At 34.2% G+C, this 21,642-nt stretch overlaps 1 protein-coding gene across 1 annotated transcript in view; it reads right to left on the bottom strand.

Moving 5' to 3' along the window:
• Positions 1–737: 737 nt before the first annotated feature.
• Positions 738–21,642, bottom strand: part of LOC127842513 (atrial natriuretic peptide receptor 1-like) — a 46,083-nt gene continuing 25,178 nt past the window's right edge. Inside the window, exons 11-22 of the mRNA XM_052372061.1 lie at positions 13,949–14,053; positions 13,558–13,629; positions 12,472–12,649; positions 11,850–11,999; positions 11,287–11,455; positions 8,331–8,477; positions 7,814–7,937; positions 6,532–6,600; positions 5,539–5,713; positions 4,919–5,017; positions 4,277–4,368; positions 738–3,306 (exon numbers count right to left, since the gene is read on the bottom strand). Coding sequence (XP_052228021.1) covers positions 3,259–3,306; positions 4,277–4,368; positions 4,919–5,017; positions 5,539–5,713; positions 6,532–6,600; positions 7,814–7,937; positions 8,331–8,477; positions 11,287–11,455; positions 11,850–11,999; positions 12,472–12,649; positions 13,558–13,629; positions 13,949–14,053 — 1,428 coding nt within the window. The 3' untranslated portion in view covers positions 738–3,258. The remainder of the gene's footprint in view (positions 3,307–4,276; positions 4,369–4,918; positions 5,018–5,538; positions 5,714–6,531; positions 6,601–7,813; positions 7,938–8,330; positions 8,478–11,286; positions 11,456–11,849; positions 12,000–12,471; positions 12,650–13,557; positions 13,630–13,948; positions 14,054–21,642) is intronic.

The following is a 21,642-nucleotide window of genomic DNA, read 5'->3' on the forward strand; positions in this document are numbered from 1 at the left end:
GAGATGTTTAATTTTCTAAGTCCCCTTCCGTTTTGTATAATTCATGCGTTCTAACAGAGATCTAGACCAAGTGCGACCAATGTCAATGCATCCACCATGCTGACGTATTGAAAACGTATTATGGTCTTTAATTACCCCGATCGCAACACTCATTACAATTGAGGTGTTTACAACTCCACCTGCATCACGCAGTTGTCTTATATATTCTTGTATTTTTAAATCCAACTGTTCAGACAATTTGGTTGACCGCCCACGTTTTTGGGGTAGGGTTCAGAGACATCATCTACCTGCTCTGTCTTTGTTTTAATATGTAGCAAGCCTTGAAATTCCGTATGGTACTTTCGTTTACAGACTTTCTCAATTTAGAACTGAAATGTTTGGCAGCCTTTGTATTTCCATGCTCTATAGCATAACGTGCCATTTTTGCCTTTGACTCTGGACTATAACAGGTATACTGCCCGCGTTTCCTCTTTTTTTCCCGAAAGAACAGACGATGTTTGGTATTCCCTTTCCACCACAGAATTTAATGTCCCAGCGAGTGGTGATGATGGTGCATATAATCCAATACCACATTTGTCTGATTCATTTTCTTTACTTTATTAAGAACTTCTATTTCCTGTAAGCCACTTTTACATCTTGACTTCGTAAATGCAACTGAACAACTATAAGCAAACAGCAATTTTTGGACGAAGAAAAAGACAGAACGAACAACGCTGAAATCATTTTATTTCACAAGCTTATATCAAAATTGAATTCAATAAATTAATGGTCGGAGTTATTTATTTTAACAGAACGCTTGTCATAACAGATAGAAATACTAATCATTTTCAAGAACACTCAATTTCTGCTCCCCAATACCACGCGATCGAAATGAAGTATTCTTTGTGTTAATTTTTTTATTTTACATAAAATTCGGCTACATCAATAAGCGTATATTCAAAAAAGGTACATTACACTTTTTTGAGAAAATCAAAACAAATCCATAGGCTTTCTTGATGGAGATATATAATCTTAAATGATGGTAATAGAGAAAACATTAGACATCATTGATGATAGAAAAGTGATTGTACAACAAGTAACCATAAAATGTTTGTGTTCACTAATACCGAAAAAGTTGTTAGGTTTCCGGCACACGTAATTACATTATTAGTTTTTTCAATATACACGCTCTTTAACCAATTAAAAAAAGTTGGTCTGTGAAATGTTCCAAGACACTGTGCAACCTTTTGCTCCTCTTTCTATTTACATTATTTTAAGATATGATCGAAAGTAGTAAAAATAATCGAAACCTCAAACTTGAATACAATTTAAGGACGTTACAAGGAATTATAGTCGTTAGTTTTCGAGGAGGAAACAACGTTTCAAGTTCTTACTTATTTATTGTTTTTGAAGCAATATACGAATTTTATCTTCAAACCACATCGCATTTCGGACCATGTTTAAACCTAACGCCAGTTATAGCCGATGTAACCTATATAGAGTGAAAGGTTAATTATTTTGAGTAAAAATGTATTGCTTTTGACGGTTTCGTATATCTTTTGAACGGGGCTTTGCAAATCACTTAAAAAGGAAGCAAATAGCATGGAATAAAAACATCGACAATCACTCTTTAAATGTTGAACTGCCTTTCTATTTAAGAAACACTCTTAATAAATGACCGTGCTAGTGCACCACTTATTTATTCCCACTCTCAAAATGTCGCCACGATTCAGCAAACACAATTGTACATTCAAACATATCATGTACAAAATATTAAATATATTAAATGTAAATAAACCAATTGTAAGTATGTTGTTTTTTCTATCTGCAAACGTTATGATAGGTATATAATCATAGCAATTAAGATCCAATTATAATACAATTGTGAAAACCTACTAATTGCACTATCATTATGACATGTTCGAGCAAAGTTACAACTACTCGAAAATATGCTTTCTATATTTATGATAACAATTTGAATAATATTGTGTACTGATTTAGCTGAGGTCAGCAGTATAAGCCATTTTGAGTATCAAAGGTAAAATACCCAACATGCTATGTATATATGTTTAGCTTATTGATTATATTACTTGACTTTATTTTCTTCGTGTTTGAATATTTTTCAAACACATTTTGCAAAAATACTGATCTACTTATACATTACAATAATAGCACAACACCACAAGGCATTTAAAGATAAAAAGAAAAGTAATACGCATGGTACATATGCATTTAAACATATTGAATTATCTGTGTAATGAAAGTCATTGAAAGCAGAAAATCGAGCACATTCATTTTTTGAAACGTCCCTAGCTTACGTATGAAGGTGTAAGATAGCTTTTACCATACACTCACAATTAAAAGCTAGTGACAATGCTTTGATGTATAAATGAAATTATTCAAAACTAAAATCATAACATTTAAGGTCATTTTGTATTGTATTATTACAATAGGAAAAGAAAAAGAAAAAAAAGGATAACATTTTTCACAATGTATAAATGATACAATTTTGAATTAACTTCAATACCCGAATAATATGTGCAATGTCGAGTGACGAAAGGCTTCGGAAACAATAATATGTACGTATATAGTTGTATTATAAATAGGTCTATACGTTATCTTCGATGAAAGATTACAAAAGTACGTGTATTTAGCAATATTGTGTTGTACACAACAGCTTAAGTTAACACTCAAATGATAAAACGATGAAAATCTAAACCTAATTCACTGTCAAAAGATGTTGAAATAATTTTTGAAATTGATTTATTTTAATCATTATACTGAAACTTTATGTATTTCTTGGTTCATGGGAATGCTTCAATGCATTTTATACTAAAATTATTAATGGCCCTGGTAGACTTTATAAGTGTCCTATTATAACTATACCTTTCACAATCGTGCAGCTATCAGATTGCAATATACTCATAATATTATTTAAAATTGGACTTCAAAGACTCTACGTTATCATAAATTGTAAACACTTTATTAAAGAGTCTTAATTTCACTTTCATTGATTTGTGGTGGATCATTTCGTGTCAGAGAGAAGATCTCCTGGTGAATTGACATAGCAAACACTCAGCTAAATTGCGGATTCATTTTCCTTTGTAATGTGCATTGAATCCAGTTTAAATCTAAAATGTTAATACTAATTTGAACAATTTCATTTCAGATTAAAGAAACAGTCGCTTATTCACAAACGAATATTAAACTGAGAGAAGATATATTGCCCTGTGTCTTCGGGAGTGATGTAAACTGTAAAACACAAGTCATAGACCGTTTTCAATCGACACGCCCTACGAGCCAATGTGTGCTCATAACACCCTTGCCCTGAAACAAAATAAAAAACAACAACACTATAATGGTTCAAAGCAGTATGGACAGTCATCTGAAAAAACTCACGTCAAACAAATTAATGTAATGGTGTTTAATTTGCAGAGACCAAATCACAATGCATATGTAATGACGTAGTTAAATTAAAGTATCTGAAGTCATTAAACAGCACGTGTCGGTTTAATAAAAGACATGGCGACAGATGGCTAATTCCGTGGGTGTTCTTTTCAGCAGTATTTTTGATAATGAGATACATGTAATTAACATATCTATCAGAAGTATCGGCCCTCTTTATGAATACAAACGAATTTTGGAAGTGAACACATACAAAAACACGCATGCTTTAAATGTCAATCTATAGTTTAATTTGTCTTCTTGGACAAAGCAACGAAAACTGCATTAAAATCGGCAACGTTTTGACAAAATACCGGCTTGACTAAGCTCCCTATAGTAATATGTATCATGTACAATGGGTCTCATAATATCGGCCTTTCTGATTGGTTGCTAAAAGTTGTTACTCTGTGCATGTGCCTGCTCTTAACATGTTATCTTAATGGAAAAACGAAACTCTTACTCATGTTTTTCTTAAAATAGTTTTACATGTTATTAAAAAATAAGCGGCTTTTAAAAGATTTCATTAAGCAATTATTAATCCAGAGGCAGACTTACGTAATTCTGTGTTACGTTATTTTACATTAATAGCATCACCCTGGAATAAAAAGTGTCTTACTTCCCAATGAAAACCGGATATCATGAAAATGATCGTCGTAATAGTCATGGAAAAACATCTAATTAATTACAACTTTCAAAAATTGAAAAAATATTGACTTTCCAGCACTCCTTGTGGTTTTTCATTTTAGTCATGATACTTTGAGGAAGGCCGATACTATAAACATAAGGGATACGTTATGGTTCAACGTATTACCTCTGGAAGCCTGAGCATTCAAAACGATCTAAACATTCGTACCTTAATTTCGATGAAGCCCCTATGCTCGGTGACGTAGTTAGAGAATTCAGACAGCAATTTTGACGTGGATTCGGACATTTGTATCATAAGAGCTGAAGTAATTGAAATGTTTCATCCTTCATTATAAATAAATAAATAAATAAATAAATAAATAAATATATATATATATATATATATATATATATATATATATATATATATATATATATATATATATATATATATATATATATATATATATATATGTGTGTAAACAATTAGAAAACTAGAATTATAAAAGACAATATACCTATTTGTACAAGTAAACAGTGAACAGAGATACATACTTATGTGAAGCGTACATGTTAGGCTTATGAACGGCATACTTATGCGTTTTTTTCCACGATTAACAATACATTTTTATTTGTATTGATTGATTTGGAAGAAAATATGTGTATACAAGATTCTAGACAACTAGAGAACTAGAATAATAAAAGACGCTATATGTATTGTTCACGAATACAATAAATACAAGTACATACTTATGGTGACCGTATATGTTCGGCTGATGAACGAAAATGTTTTGAGGTTTTTTTTTATCATGATAAACAATTACATTTTATTTGTATTGATTGGTTTGGAAGAATTGAAGTGTATACGAACGTAACGAGGTGGACTCCATACGCGAGGCAGTATTAACCGTGTCACCGAACAGACAGTAACGAGGCATCGTATGGCCGACAACGCCGGCGACGACTGGGCCTGATAAAAAATTGAATTCGCATTTGTGAATTTCAATCCGACTACGGCGCTACGAGGTTAAACTCTTTTAAAGTTATACCTCTCACATTTTGAAAGTACATAAGCAAACTATGCCATCATAATCTTAAAACAACATCGCGCTGAACACATTGATACGCATCTGAACTGATTTGTCTTGCATATAAACACTCGATGTAGGTTTATCTGTAATAATTCATTCGTTGAAAGGTACACGCATTAATGACTTCGAAATCACGTGTATGAAAATTGCTTACAAATTATTCAGTGTGATAAATAAACAAATGAGTATACATCTATATTACTGGACCACATATCGTTAAATGTGTGAATTGTTTGCACGTGTAATTACACAAATGTACATTTATTATTATCACACAGAAGTTAATGAGCTTTCCTTTTCAATAAAGAGGGACCTGCGTGGATACTGATAAGGTGTTATGCGATACATGTACATCCTAAAATGTTTTCGTGTAGGCGCAATACAATAGGCTTCAACTTACCTGAATTAATGCCGATCCTGATCTTCAATTTTGTGCCCGGCCTTTGTCGAACCGTGAAGCCTTCCACTGACTTCAGGATGACCAATGCCATGTCGGCTATCTCTGTCACGTGACTGTTTCCTATACGCTCAGGAAGACCGGAGACGCACATGTAAGCGTCACCAATAGTCTCCACCTGTCAGTACGCATCGCAGAGATAAAATATATTAACTCATATCTTGAGGCATACACATAAAGGATTTAGTTTGAATCTATTTATTTTAGCTCGATTGCATCGAAAGCTGATGGCTTATCAAAACACAATCGTTTTCGTTGCCTGGAAGATCAGGTACCAGATGTCTTTTGGGTAGATCTAAAAAAAAACTGTCTCACTGTCGGGTTCAAAGCAATGACCTCCGGGTCGCTAGACACACGCCATATCCACTACGCCACGGCGACATTCTTGAAGGTAATAGAGGTGTTGGTTCTACGTGTACCTCAACATCAAATGGAATAGCACACACAGGTGTATTTGATGTATGATAAGTCATAATATTAGTGTAGTATAGTTACACCGCATTGGTGTGTTCTTGACAGTTCCCTACACGACCATTAACAGTAGTTCGCTTAAGATGACATTTTTCATAAACACAGCATTGTTTGACAATAATAACACACACAATATATGTAATTTTGCTTTTTAAGTTTCAAACTGAACCTACCTATGTTTTTGTTTTAGCGAATTTTTCCCCTTCATAATCAACATGAAGAGTAATCTGGTAGAATGTTTACCCCTAAATCACTTATAACTGTGTAGTCCCAATGGAGATTTAATCCTATATTTAAGATTTCGTCGTTTGTTCCATAACTGTTTAATGGGATTTGACAATCAACAAACTAACGACGAAAGGATGGCATTTACATGTTGTGCACCAATCGTTAGTTTAACATGACTGTTATATAATCGTTCTTTATTCAGCACAAGTATTTCAAGTGGGAGTAAAGTGATGTTACCTTATACACTTTGAATTTATCAATGATGTTGTCGAAAGCTGTGTACAAATCATTGAGAAGATCCACGACCTGAAAAAGAAGCATGGCGCTAATTGAATGGTACAGACAATTAATAACGATGTTTTGATACGTCTTATTATATATCACGTACACATATATCAGTCTGAATAATAATGCAGTTCCAGTACCATGCAGTTAATTTCATATTAAAATAGGGTAAACTCATTTCAATGTTCAATTATAATAGCCTTGTTAATTTTATTAGAATTAAACAGCTTTTTCTTTCATGATGTCAAACACATTTTTTAAGGTTAAATGAGGTGACATAATGGTTGTTTTTGTCGAATGTATTCACGTTAATATTTCAACTTGCAAAAAGAGACAATTTTCAAAACGAACGATATATCAGTTAACCATATCTAGAACTTAATACACGTGTCGGATGGAAAAAAACGACAACATTAATTTACTGTTGCTAATGTGGCCAAAATATATGTATGTTTTAATTTGCCTGAATATTAATGAATCAGTTATGTTAACGAACATGTCTGTAGTAAAATTAGGCTTCACTGATGAAACTATAGGGCATTATACAATCGCATTATCACGCTTAAGATTATTAATAACGATTAAGTCAATCTAAAATAACCTATGGGCCATGGTATCAGAATAATCTAGCTTTCCATTTGTCGTGTTTATACCTCGTTAATTAAAATCATGTTCAAATCATTAATTTGTAGGTTGCAATAATAAATTAACCATAGAGTTTGCGACCATTTCGCTTAATTAACCATATAGTTTGCGATCATTTTCGCTTAATAAACTATTGAGTTTGCGATCATATTCGCTTTATTAACCATTGAGTTTGCGATCATATTCGCTTAACAAACCATTGAGTTTGCGATCATATTCGCTTTATTAATCATTGAGTTTGCGATCATATTCGCTTAATAAACCATTGAGTTTCGATCATATTCGCTAAATTATTGATACATTTGCTACAATCGCTCATGTACGACAAATAAACTATTTAGTTTGAGTTCATAAGCGCTACATTTGATACAATTTGCTTAATTTACAGAATAATTCGCAATCTTGATTTCTACATATATTCAGTAAATTAACAATGGAGTTGAGCCGAACTTTTAACGTTTATAAATTTTAGTGGTAAAAACAACCTGTTATGTCTGGCGTTATCTGCTAATCAAGTACATATCCTGACTTATACGTATATACATGGTATGTGTTATTTGGTTCCAGTAGTATTCACACAAAAACTCACCTCAGCTGGCGAAAGAATGCTGCAAATCGTAGTAAAACCAACGATATCCGAAAAGTAAATTGTCACATTGTCGAACGTCTCGGGAATGACCGACTGGCCCTTCTGAAGCTGTGCGGCTACCGACCTTTTGAACAAACAAGAATAATTAAATAAGGCGATGTGAATGGCGTCTGAATTTACTTGAGTCAATAATAAGCTCTTGGGTATAAACGATTGAAATTTTAGTGTCCGTTTTTGATTGTTAGTTCTTACTTTGAGATTTTGTTCATTGTTAACAATTATAAAACAGCCATTGAGATCTTAGAAATAATATAAATATATATATCTTCAAATAACTAAATGAAGAAGTTGTGTAACATTGTACATTACTCGTAGCGTTTCAGAATACAATTTTTTTCCGTCCATACATGTTCTCCATTCACTTAAAAATCACGTCAACGCGCAAAATTTTGTTAAGAACACATGTATCGGGTAATTTCTTGTCGCGAAAGTTCCTTGTCAATAACTTTGGACTCACCTTGGTAACAGCCTGTGAAGCAGCTCCTCTACTTTATGTTTCTCCTCCAGGAAAGCTTTGGTTCTCTCAGAGGCCAATTGCTCCAAGTTATCCGCGTAGTTGGACATGCGCTGCAGCAGGTTGTCCATGATGTTCGTGGATTTGCCTCTATAGAATATTTAAATATTTAAAAGAAATAGCTCGGCGATAACGATTAATTCGTGAATGATAGGTTGCCAGGATGTTTCTTTTCCCTAAATATACAATTTTGTGTTCATGCCAAACAATTTTGTCATGTTGTTTCGTTGGAAGTTGGTGTTTTTAAAGTTCATTAAATGAACGCTGACAACCAATACACAGTTAATCAAATTATCTATAAGTTAGTTCACAAAAACTGATCATTCTGTCTGGTATTGGTTAAATATCTACTCTTAAAATGGGAAAAAGTTTTGACTTATATTCCTGCCGTAATCATTCTGGTAAAAAATGTATAAACCTATTGATAAATACATGGTTTAGCTCTAAGGTATCCGTTCCAAGATTTCATACACTTTCATGAGGAGGTCCTTTTAGAAACTTCATGTAGCGAGTTTTCGGCTGATCGGAATTTAATGACATTGAATCTTCATTATGTACTGCTGTTAGCATCAACGTTTGGATATATTTTTTTAATTATTGTTGATGTAATGAAGCAGATTACGTGTGTTTGTATTGATATTTTTCAGTTTTAAAGTAGATAATATTTTTTGGCATCTATGTTTTGATTTGTACTATTTCTTGTCTAAGAGCTGAATTCAGAACTTTATTTTTCCTAGTTCAAATTGGTTTAACCATTTGGAATTTAACAAATAAGCTAAAATTATATATTGTATGACCCTAATATACGAATTTTGAAGTCGATTCAAGATATATTTTTGTTTCATGACTCAATATCTGTACTCATATTTATTCCCTTTTTGCAATCCTCCTCGTATTTTCAATACTTTGTTATTTTCTTAATTGAAGCTTTTGTAGTGTTTCGAAATGAAATACTGTACATTGAATTATTTTTTAATATATAAAGACACATATTGCTGTGTGAAAAAGAGACCAGCTAACCACACAATTGACGACAACGACAATGTCCATACAAATGAGGAGGAGCAGAACAACGAGGAAGAGGAACACGAGGTTGAGGAGGAGCAGAACAACGAGGAAGAGGAACACGAGGTTGAGGAGTCTTCAGATTTTGTATAAATTTTTGTTTCATGCAAACAACTTTCGTGTTATAAGTCTATACAGAAGTCGGGATCAGAATGTGGTAGACACTTAATTAAGGAAGCGCCACTGTAATGGGTACCTTTCCAAATATAATCTTATGTATTATTCTCTTAATCAGCATCATTTCACTGAACTACATGCACATTTTAGATAGGCTTTTCATGCTTTAAAAAATACTGATATTTTTCTAAAACACCCCCCGCTCGGCATTTTTCCAGTTTATTTGCACCCCTGGGGTATATGAAAGTTCCATAATTCATCCAGATTTCCAACAATGGGCATGCAGTTGGTGTGTGCAAATGGAGTAAATGTGTTGAAAGTTTAAACAAGATGAAATAAGTATTCTTTTACAAACATTTATTTTTATAACATGTTATCTATGGAAGAGCGCCATGAAATGTAAGTGGTTTCAGCCAAGTAGAAATGGGTTTGGTTAAAAACCAAGTGTCATACAATTCAAAATAGTATCATGTAAGTAATATTTTGAACTAAGTTTATATATATATATATATATATATATATATATATATATATATATATATATATATATATATATATATATATATATATAAACTATAAACAGCAAAAATACCAAGAAATATACAGATTTACCGTTCACGTTTTGAAATATAAATAAAAATGCAACATGCATGATTCGTATTTTCAGCAGTACATCGCCGAATTTAGCCATGACGTTTTTTTATTTTCAAAAATTGAAGAATGTGCATAAAATTACCACATATTTAACAATAAACATAGCGTATATGCTATGGTTTTTAATCAAATTAAGTCAGAAAAGAAATTAAACGCGTCGCAAAAAGAATGCGTTGTCGACAGGATTCGAACCTGCGCGGGAAGATCCCAAAAGAGTTCTAGTCTATCGCCTTAACCACTCGTCCACCACAACTGCACATTAACACCAGCTTAAATTAGATATGCATAAGTAAACAGGTAAAAAAGGCTCTTTAATCTTGAAAGAAAATGCGGGAAATCATTACAGTGGCGCTGCCTTAATCTATATAAGGTAACAACCGCACAGTGACTCTTTAGTAGGGTGCAATGACCTGTGGGACTAGGCAATTTCTAAGTTCATTTCCGCCCGCGGATTTGTTGCAAATATTTTTTATTCAAGAGCCAATGTTTCTTATACTACAACTGTTATTCTATTTGATATACTTTCTACCATTTATGCTTAAAAGTTTGTGTGTGTGATATTTTGAAGCAGGAAGCCAAAGGATGCTTAACAGTGCACACACAGACGGGAACTTTGCAATTGACCCACTACCTATAAACTAAAACGTGTTTTAAAAACAATAATCTTACTTTGAAATAAACTGTTGTGTCCAATCTTATACAAAATCAATCAACTGTAGTGTCATCAGCGCTGTGATATATTTTATTTAAGCGATTACCTTGCTATATGCAAAGTTAACGAAAACGACAAAATCGCCCCTCAGTATGTGTTATTTTCTCATGTGCAACGCTTCATAAGTGTATCAATTTCAAATGATGATTACATATAAACCAGATTGTGCTGTCAGTGTAAGTTGACACAATTTGTTATATTTTTCTGCCTGATGTAAAGTGTTCTGTTATGTTTGTTATATGTGCCAAAAAGTTCGAAAAGTGTCATTCAGACATTGTATAAACAAGCCTTTTTAAAATAACGTCTTTAATAAACGATATCAATCTAAAACTATAACCAATAGCAACGCACGCTCTGATCTGCCGGAAGTTCTCATCGATTTCGGCGAAACTCGGCCTTCCACGAGGGTCTTCTTCCCAGCAGTTCTCTATCATAGTGAGCATGCTCGACGAACAGGCTTCCGCAGGAATAAGCGGTCGGACGAAATTGTCACCTGGATTCTGCAGATGACCGATGATCACTGAAATAACACGGAAGTGGTTCATATCATTTGTTCGCTTTGAATACAGCGTAGTTCGTTTTCCACAATTTGGCATTTGTCATACTTGCCAAGTGTGTTAGATTAAATGCGATTGGTTTTTTTATAAAATTCATGGAAATACTATGTAATAACATTTTGGCACATGTCATCCTCGTTCTGAAAGAACTAACCTTTATGTATGTGCGTAAGGTATCGTCCGAGATTAGCCTGTGCAGTCTGTACACGCAAATCTGGGACGACACCAGACTGGACGTCTTTTAAACAAAAAAAACATGGTAGCTGAAAGTGTCTGCACAGGCTAATCAGGGACGACACTTCAATCACAACCATTAGTCCCAGTTTTCCCACAAATAAGGTAAATATATGAGTAAACCTTCGACATCCTCTTGGTTGAGTTCGTAGGGAACCATCCTCGTGGCGATTTCTTGCAAGATGATAGCGAATGAAAACACGTCCCCCTTCTGCGAGGCACCGATTTTGCCGTCGGAGCTCCTAAGATGCTCAGGTGCCGTCCAAAGTAGCTCTAAAACGACAACCGGAAGACATGTACGTGGTATTGGAATTAAAAGACTTAAGCGGATTATAAGTTGCCTAATACACCGTCTTAACGACGACCATAACATTCACTTTTAGAAAAGCAATAGTCAAAGTAAGAACCCCGTGTTTTCGATCTTGGCGATCTTACACAACCCGTCCTTGAATTAAGTTAGCAAAGACGGGGTTATACTAATACGTTGATACAGCATTCCTGATTATTCATAATGAACAATAGCAACGCATATGCCGTTCATCCGGTTTCTAAAACAGTTTATTTTGCTTCATTAGATACAAAGGCTTAAAGACAAATATCTTGTTCGTTTATATGGAGTACTGTGTTTCTTCGTATATATTTTGAGGACACTCTCGTACATACATTCGAACTGAAGACTGAGATCTATTACTCTTATTGCTGTTTATTCAAACACCATTAACATGATTAAAATAACTGTTTTTACTTCCTATATTGCAGGCCTCGCCACTTGAGACCCTGCGTATCAGATCCCTCTCTGGATAGAGCAGCGAATGAGGTCCGTAATCAGTGAGTTTGAGCGCGAACCGGGCGTCAATGACGCAGTTGGTGCTCGAGAGACGTCCGTGCATTTTCAAGGGACTTCTGTGCAGATATAACATGCCCTAAAAGTGAAGTAAGTCGATTACAACAATCGAAATGGCGTTTTATTGTTTACCGAGTTCAACGAAAAATATAAGTAATTTGTTTTACAATGATGTTTTAGTGAAGTAGAAATAATAACGAATACACGGTACACTGATTATAAAAGGAATCGTTCGCAGATTTTCGTAACATTCAAGTTAACTTCGACGGAATTTCATTTATTTTCAAGTGATAGATTAGAACATGGGCAATAATGAGCTCAAGTATTCTGCAAAAAAACACAACAGAAACAGAGGTAAGAAGAAGATATAATGTAACGAAAAATGTAAAACCCACTGATATAAACTTTCCGTACGTCATCTAACTTTTGTTCACAATATTTAGTAAAACAATTAGAAAACTAAATTAAATAGTTTCGCGTTTGTAACAATTTATAATTTACTCAATGTTTAATTAAGTTTACCCGTAAAAGTAAATATAAGTAAGACAAAAGTTGTAAATTGCCCTATTTGTAAACAAGTCACTTTAAAACAACAAGATTTGTAAAAGCACACGTTATTTATTTCTGTGTGATCTGTGTTGCTCCTTACGTTATTTCTATATTTAGGGAAGTATGTATTAAATATACATCTTTACTATATTATATAACTAGACAAAACATATCATACACTTACTAGTATGGGCAATACATTTTGTTTTAAAATGGTTTACAAATCATGGCAAACATACATGCATATAACATTATATGTATGTATATATTGGCACTTTTTACTCATGTTACATCGACTCAGTAATTACTAAATTCCTAAAACCTAAAAACTGATATTTCAAATGATGCGTCATTAACAATAATGCCCAAACAGTCTTTTAACATGCACGATGATCGTAACTCACTATGTAAGACAATATTAATTCCATTGCATAATACCTTAATTATGTCGTTCATCAGTGAATATCGAAACGACCAGTCAAGCTCAATGCTGTCGTTTTGGAGCATATCCTTCAACGAACAAAAATATACAGTGCTTATTAGTTAAACATACACACGGGCGTCGCTTAAGGACGAAATGATATATCCGTCGTACCTTATACACTGAAAAATAGAAATATTTATGTTTGCTAGCTCAGCTTACGAAATAAAAACGTATACAAAGACCACGCTTTCGACCGAAAGGATATCACCCCACCCCCACCCCCCCCCAAAAAAAAAAAGAGGTTAGCGATAAAGGGACACCTGATCTATTTCCGAACATCAACGAATGTCACCGCGTTAGTCTGAAATTATCCGAAACGACTCCTAATAGACAAACACCGATTACCTGTAAACTACCCCTGGGGCAGTACTCCATGAGCAGCAGATTGTGTCCGGGCTCTAGAACCGCACCCACGAACCTAGCAACGTTGGCGTGGGACAGCAACTGCAGCTTTATGTAAATGGCGAGAAAGATTACTGCAGGGAACCAACACATAAAATTATATATGCATCTTGTGAATAAGGACAACGTTTTACAAAGCGAATTCCATTGAGTCCACGGGTGGCTCTTCTCAACGTAAGTGTGTGCTTACGCGCCTAATTCAATATAAAGGCAACAGTCGCGGAAAGTTATCTCGTGTGGAAGGGAACTTCCGCCAGTACATGAACGCTGTTAAATGACATTCTAAATTTAGCAACTGGCATATGCTTTCTGATACATGGTAGCTGCATTTAACCTAGTTACATTTGCTGTGCAAGCACGTCATCCAATTGCCACATATTGATAAATTTATAATTACTTGATATAAATACATATATATATATATATATATATATATATATATATATATATATATATATATATATATATATATATATATATATATTTATATATTTACTTCGTGTGTGTTATCGACAACTACAGTTGACCCATTTATGCCTAGTGGACCCTCCCTTCCTTCTTAATTGGATTAATTTATTTCCAAAATTAGAGATGTCTAGTTTATTTATATTTTCTAACAGAAATTCATTTAAGCAAACAGTGCAGACCCTGATGAGACGACGCTGTTTGCAAAGGCCTTTTTTTTCTAGACGCTAGGCATAAATGGGTTAAACTTTTGGAATTTGTATTAATGCTAATTCTAACGGCGTTCTTTGTTTTACTATGTGCATTTGGCTATGTTGCTACTTAATTTAAATAGCTGCTTATATCTTTGTGGATCAATATTACTTCTTAAGTCGATTGCTAGTGCGTCTCTGATTTAGAATTAGTCTTCGGTTTTGCATACACCGCCATTATAAATAGTTCACGTTGCAAACAGGGGAACAAGTATTAAAAAACCTAATTCTAGCGCAAATTATATCGTAAATTACTATTGCCGGGAGATCACTCTAAATCAAAATCAAAATTTCCGGTACCAATAGTGATATATTGACTATCTCTGGAATCCTCCGTAAAAGGCGGAGAGCGAGTAAAAAAACTTACCCGTCTACATCATGCCTATTGTTTTGCTTGGAATGTCTAAAATCCCTCTTTCGACACCTTATTTCTGTTGTAAACGCTTTGAGAAAAATGATGCCCAGGTAAGTTCGACATTTTGTGATTTATTTACGCTATAACAGGAACTTAAAAGCTTTACGTGTCTCTGTTGTAACATGTATCGCATGGGATTTGATTGGGTTATATTTTACATTGCATCAACCGTGCGTCAGTTGTTCATTTATATGTCCGGCTCATTAGTGATAGAGGAAGGCGCCACGCCTGAACAACTAAATCAATTACTTGGGTAGGACGGTGATCCAGGGATATAGCCTCGGGATACGAAAGTTATTGGTTCGAGTCCCGTGAAGAACGGGGGCAGCCAACACCTTTTTCAATTATAACAGACAACTATTGGTTTGTAGCACAGATATATATAACGATCAACATAAAAAGGCATATATAGATAAGAGTCACATATGGATATCAGGGTGCGATACCCTAGCTCTTTCTATGTAATGTCTATGAACTTTCTTGGTTCTTTATCGTAATCTTTGTAAAGCACAGATACATGGGCTACCCTCTGGGTTTCATACAAGTTAACCTCTAGTTGGGTTGGAAACATGAAAATGGTCTCTGAAAAACCCACTGCCATGACCGGGATTCGATTCGTAGACTTGTGGATGGTGGTCAAAGCGTAACATCACTGAACCACAATGCATCAATCAACATCAGACACAAGTAGGCCTACTGGTTAGGTACCCAGGTGGCAGAATAGTGAGTGAGAGTATAAATTTGGAGAATTTATTTTACAATTGGACACATAATATTTAATAAATAATATCATTTTGTAATTTCTCTCTAATCCTTTGGTTTTTGAGTACAAACCCATTTATTTTAATTGTATATGTTAATTTATAATAATTGCCAGAGTTAATAGTCAAAAAGTAAAAATCTATAAATGCAATATTCAAAAATTGATCTTTAAGTAACATATCACTTTGTTATGGCCACAAATTTATATTTTTATGGGAAAACAGGGTCAAATGCGTAAAGTGTTGTCCCAGATTAACGAGGCTAATCAGGAACGACACTTTCCGCCTAATGACATTTTGTAAGAAAACAATTCCTTTAAACGAAAATACTATAAAAGCGAAAGTGTCACTCTAATAAGCCTATGCAGACTGCACAGGCTAATATGTGAAGACATTACAGACATGCTTTAAGCTGTGCAGGCTGCACAGGCTAATCTGTGAAGACATTACGCACATGCTTTAAGCTGTGCACACTGCACAGGCTAATCTGTGAAGACATTTCACACATGCTTTAAGCTGTGCAGACTGCACAGGCTAATCTGTGAAGACATTACACACATGCTTTAAGCTGTGCAGACTGCACAGGTTAATCTGTGAAGACATTACGCACATGCTTTAAGCTGTGCAGACTGCACAGGCTAATCTGTGAAGACATTACACACATGCTTTAAGCTGTGCAGACTGCACAGGCTTATCTGTGAAGACATTACACACATGCTTTAAGCTGTGCAGACTGCACAGGCTAATCTGTGAATACATTACACACATGCTTTAAGCTGTGCAGACTGCACAGGCTTATCTGTGAAGACATTACACACATGCTTTAAGCTGTGCAGATTGCACATGTTAATATGTGAAGACATTACACACATGCTTTAAGCTGTGCAGATTGCACTGGCTAATCTGTGAAGACATTACACACATGCTTTAAGCTGTGCAGATTGCACAGGCTAATCTGTGAAGACATTACACACATGCTTTAAGCTGTGCAGATTGCACAGGCTAATCTGTGAAGACATTACACCCATGCTTTAAGCTGTGCAGATTGCACAGGCTAATCTGTGAAGACATTCCACACATGCTTTAAGCTGTGTTTTCCCAGAATGAGGCTAATTTATTTCTCACTTCACTTTGTTTGCATAAATGATATGTTTTTGATTTAATATATTTTGTATTGCATATAACTGTGGTTATTAGGGAATGTTCCTGGGCAAGAAACACTTCCATAGCCTTGCAGTCGTTTGCAATTCAGGGATCATAACTTAATGAACTGATGCTGCAATATAGCTGAAAATAAGTGAAAATAACATAAAATCTCCATAAAAGTATAGAATTGTAGCTGTATTATGTTTTTGTAAATAATACTCTACATGTATCTGTATCATTTTCTTTTCAGTGACGTGGAGCAAGTAATGCAAATAAAAGATCTGTGTCGCCGTAGGTTTTTGCATTTGCAAAATGCCCAGAAAACCAAAAAACGATGAATTAATTGTCTCAAGCTGAAGAGGTTTTATTGCAGTAGTCTGTTACGTGTAGCTCAGTTATATTGCGATCCTCTCATTAGTGATGGAGGAAGACCTTATCACTTTACAACAAATCAAAATAATTCGAGTATTATAGGCGGCTATGTAGCACAGTCTTAAGTGCATACTCTTGTTTATGTGTTTGTTTTTAAAGTTTATGAGGTTTTATCATGACAATGCCGCATTGTGTGAGGACCTCTGGTCACCTAAGAAAGCATTCAATATACCACGGCAATAGCAGAACTTCATCATCCAGCTATTCTTGTAAAAGCAATAATGTTCAAATACATCTATAGACTAGCCCTTAATCATTTTACGAACGCTTCCTCTACTATTAGTGCATCTGATTTTGAATTTTCTTGTAGTTGTCTGGTTTATTTTTCCTTCAATAGTTTTATTATGGCGAATAATCCACAGGTGCTTCTTATTTAACCACATTTCAAACAAATTCTAAACAATATATACCAGCATGTTATCTTTGAGATTTTGATCACAATGATTGTATAAAGGACAGATATGCCTCTGACATCCGAACACTCTGATAAGTAGTCATAACGTCCGCTTATGAGACTACTTAATCTGGCAGGCAGGTAGGCAGATGCGGATGCTGGTCTGTAGCTTTTCTGGTTGCATCTCTTGAAGTTAGATTCTAAGACCCATTTAGCACGATATGGCTCATAAACATTAATTTTCAACATTGTAGGACCTGGGTCTTGCTCAAAACGCAGTGACGGCAGTGAAGTCCCGACACCATATGGGTCTTTTTCTTATCAGATTTACCGCATCATGACTAAGCGCGGGTTTGGTGGAAAATACTTTTCGTCTGCTTTTAAATTATTGAAGGATTATAACAAGCAGAAGAGATGATAAATAACATCATTATGTACTAGCATTATTATTTTTTCATGCGTATACTAAAAATCATGTAAATACATGAATGAACGCTTATTAGAAAACTATTGTTAAATTAATGATTCAAGAAGTTTGAAAAAAAAGTTTTTAAATGGATTTTGTATATAGATTATACAAGATTTCCTATACTTTAGATAATTATTTTGTAAAAAAAACACCTTCCCTTAGATATTACTCAAAAATATTATTGTTGATATATTTACCTATTTACCTGGTGGAATATGTTTTTTTGTTATAACAAAAAGCTTTTGTTCAGCCAGAAAGGTCTTAAAATAAAAAACTATTTTAAAGTAATTTTCACACAATAGAAAGGATGTTTCAGCAGATGGCCAGACATCAGACTGCGTGTCACCGATTGTTACATCGGTATGAGTTTTAGTTTATTTGTATGTACCAAACTATTTTGAAGGAGTCGAAGAGGTACCAAAATTTTCTATCCTGATTAATAAATCAAAGCACTGAAGGCAATGGAGTTGTATATTACTTAAAATATTATTGTTGATATGTTTACCTTAATACCTGGTGGAATATGTTTTTTTTGTTATAACAAGCTTTTGTTCAGCCAGAAATGTCTTAAAATAAAAAAACTTTTTTGAAGTAATTTTCACACAATAGAAAGGGTGTTTCAGCAGATGACCAGACATCAGACTGCGTGTCACCGGTTGTTACATCAGTATGAGTTTTTGTTTATTTTGTATGTACCATGAAGGAGTCGAAGAGGTACTGTTATTTTCTATCCTGATCAAAGCACTGAAGGCACTGAAGTTGTTCGCTATTTCATAATTTAAGACGCAATTCATTTTTTCAAAATTTATCGCAAGTTTGAAATGAAAACACGCCTTTCAAATTTATAAAGAGTACATGTATGTCATAACGCACGGGTCGAGCTTTGTGTGCACTTTTTATCATCCTATTTATTTCATAGAGATAACTTAGACAAAATAACAACAATTTGGCTCTTTTTGGATGTTCTGAAAGCATTGAAAGTATGATGAAAATGGTAATGAGAACTGAATATAAAGACAAGTTGCAATCACCATCATATTTAATGAATATTGTTGGAAAATTCCCTGTACTGATTATTTTATTTTGACACCATATACAAAGTTAAAATATACACTAAGATCATTGATGAAAAAACAATCTGCGATAATACTTTTTACTCACGAATTAGGTAGTCATCAAGACAGCCCTGTTGACCCGTACATTGTTGTTTATGCAATACTTGTTACCCGGGAATTGCTTTAAAATTTGAGCCTGTCTCTGGGAAAATGAAAATTAATGCATGTGCGCAAAATGTTGTCTCAGATTAGCCTGTACCGTCAGCACAGGCTTATCACTTTCCACCAGATACCTTTTTATCGAAAAAATCCATTTAAACGGAAAGTGCATCACTGATTAGCCCTGATTACCACTTGACACACATGCGTTAAGACCCATTTTCACAGAAGCTCAATTATGTTGTTGCTGTGTGTCTTGTAATGACTGTAGATGAAGCCAACCATTATGAAATAGCGTGTCAACATAATCTAAATACTGAATAACCTTTTACACAATTTTATTAGAAAATATCTGTATTACATGACATACTGGTTAAATATATAAGGATGAGACACACATTACATAAACAGCATCTGGTCCTGTTCCTAGTGTATCCCACACATACTGCTTATGACTAGACATATGCAACTTTACCACGATCATACAATTGTTTTCAAAACAATCTATACACTGGTGCAATATAAGTTAAAAACCTACATATACACGTGAGATTGCACTACTGTCCGGTTATAGGTACATGCCTGCATGCAAATGAATAAACTGATTTATAATTGTTAATTACATATTTGTAGTTTCATCATGGTTAAATAATTCGTGTAAAATAAATTCAATAAAACATCACACAAAAATGTATAACTTTCGTTTTCTTTGCCAAATTTTTAATTTCTTTCAAGTAAAAGAAGTAATATTTGGAAAACATATTTGGTAGCAAATTATATTGCTGCTAGTGATCACCAATTACTTATAAAAGACATAAAATAAGTGTGGAAAATCACATTACTTCATTGCCTCATTAAATCACATTACCTCATTACCTCATTAGATGCTAGAATTCAGGGGTTCTGTGTTAACAAAGATCTTATGACTGAATATTCGGCTTACAACAAATAGGGGGTATGAGAATATTGAAAGGAAATAAATACAATTGACCCTTGCTATGGAAAAATGGGGTTTAATGCATGTTCCTAAAGTGTCGTCGCAGATTAACTTGTACGGTCCGAACAGGCTAATCAGGGACGACACTTTCTGGTTTTATGAGATTTTTCGTTTAAAGAAAGTATTTTTAAAAAGAAAATCCAATCTAGGCGGAAAGTGTTTTCCCCGATAAGCATGTGTGGACCACAGTCATAAGCTAATCTTGGACGACACTTTACGAACATGCATAAAGCCATCTTCCCCAGAACGCGACTCAATTTGACTGCATACCAGGTCTTCTTTTCCTAAGCTGTTCACTGCAAACGTAACTTAGGTCTAAATGTCGGCACAACAAAATAGAAAGGCAATAAATTTTTACTAAAAAACTACACCATTGAAATCTAGCAATAACATATCTGCTTTAACCAATCGACAATATGTATGAACAAAACGCCTGTAAAATCATAGCAAGATAAGTAAAATAATGTGAAATAAATCAATTTCTCTAATATTATGTTGAGCCTAAGCATGCCAAATGCTCAAATGACAAACAACAAACTGCTGCATGATTGAATAAACAGTTCAATATGTTCTAACTAGCAGAATATTTCTTATTAAGAGTGACCTTATTTTTCTAAATCTTAATAAAATAACACTTCGGATACAGAGTAGCAAACATCATTAGCAATAAAACATAGCACACTGTATTATCATTAACAGAACATTTAGACTGGTTCCTCAAGGGTTTTCTTAAACTGTTGTAGCTCCAGTTAATCTGATTCACCTCTGTGCTGGTGTCTCTCCCGGATCTCGTCTAGCTCATTCAACAGGTGATCATTAGTTGTAACCAGGGACCCGCTTTTGCAGCATGGGGGTGAATGCAAAACATTTGTTTTGTTAAGGTTGAAATAATTTAATATTTAGCTTGACTTATGCAAGAGCTTATGTCTTATTAAGAAACATTAAGTTTATGCAATTGTATAACTGATAACTTATAATAGTTATTGGCCTTGGATTCAAGGGCAAAAAAACATTTAAATTCTATAACTGATACCAGCAGAGTAACCGATATAGCCTTTGCAGTTTGGACCTGACTCAACTCGATACACGTGTT

This window comes from Dreissena polymorpha, chromosome 1, assembly GCF_020536995.1.
Source record: "Dreissena polymorpha isolate Duluth1 chromosome 1, UMN_Dpol_1.0, whole genome shotgun sequence".
In the NCBI taxonomy this organism is placed as follows: Eukaryota; Metazoa; Mollusca; class Bivalvia; order Myida; family Dreissenidae; genus Dreissena; species Dreissena polymorpha.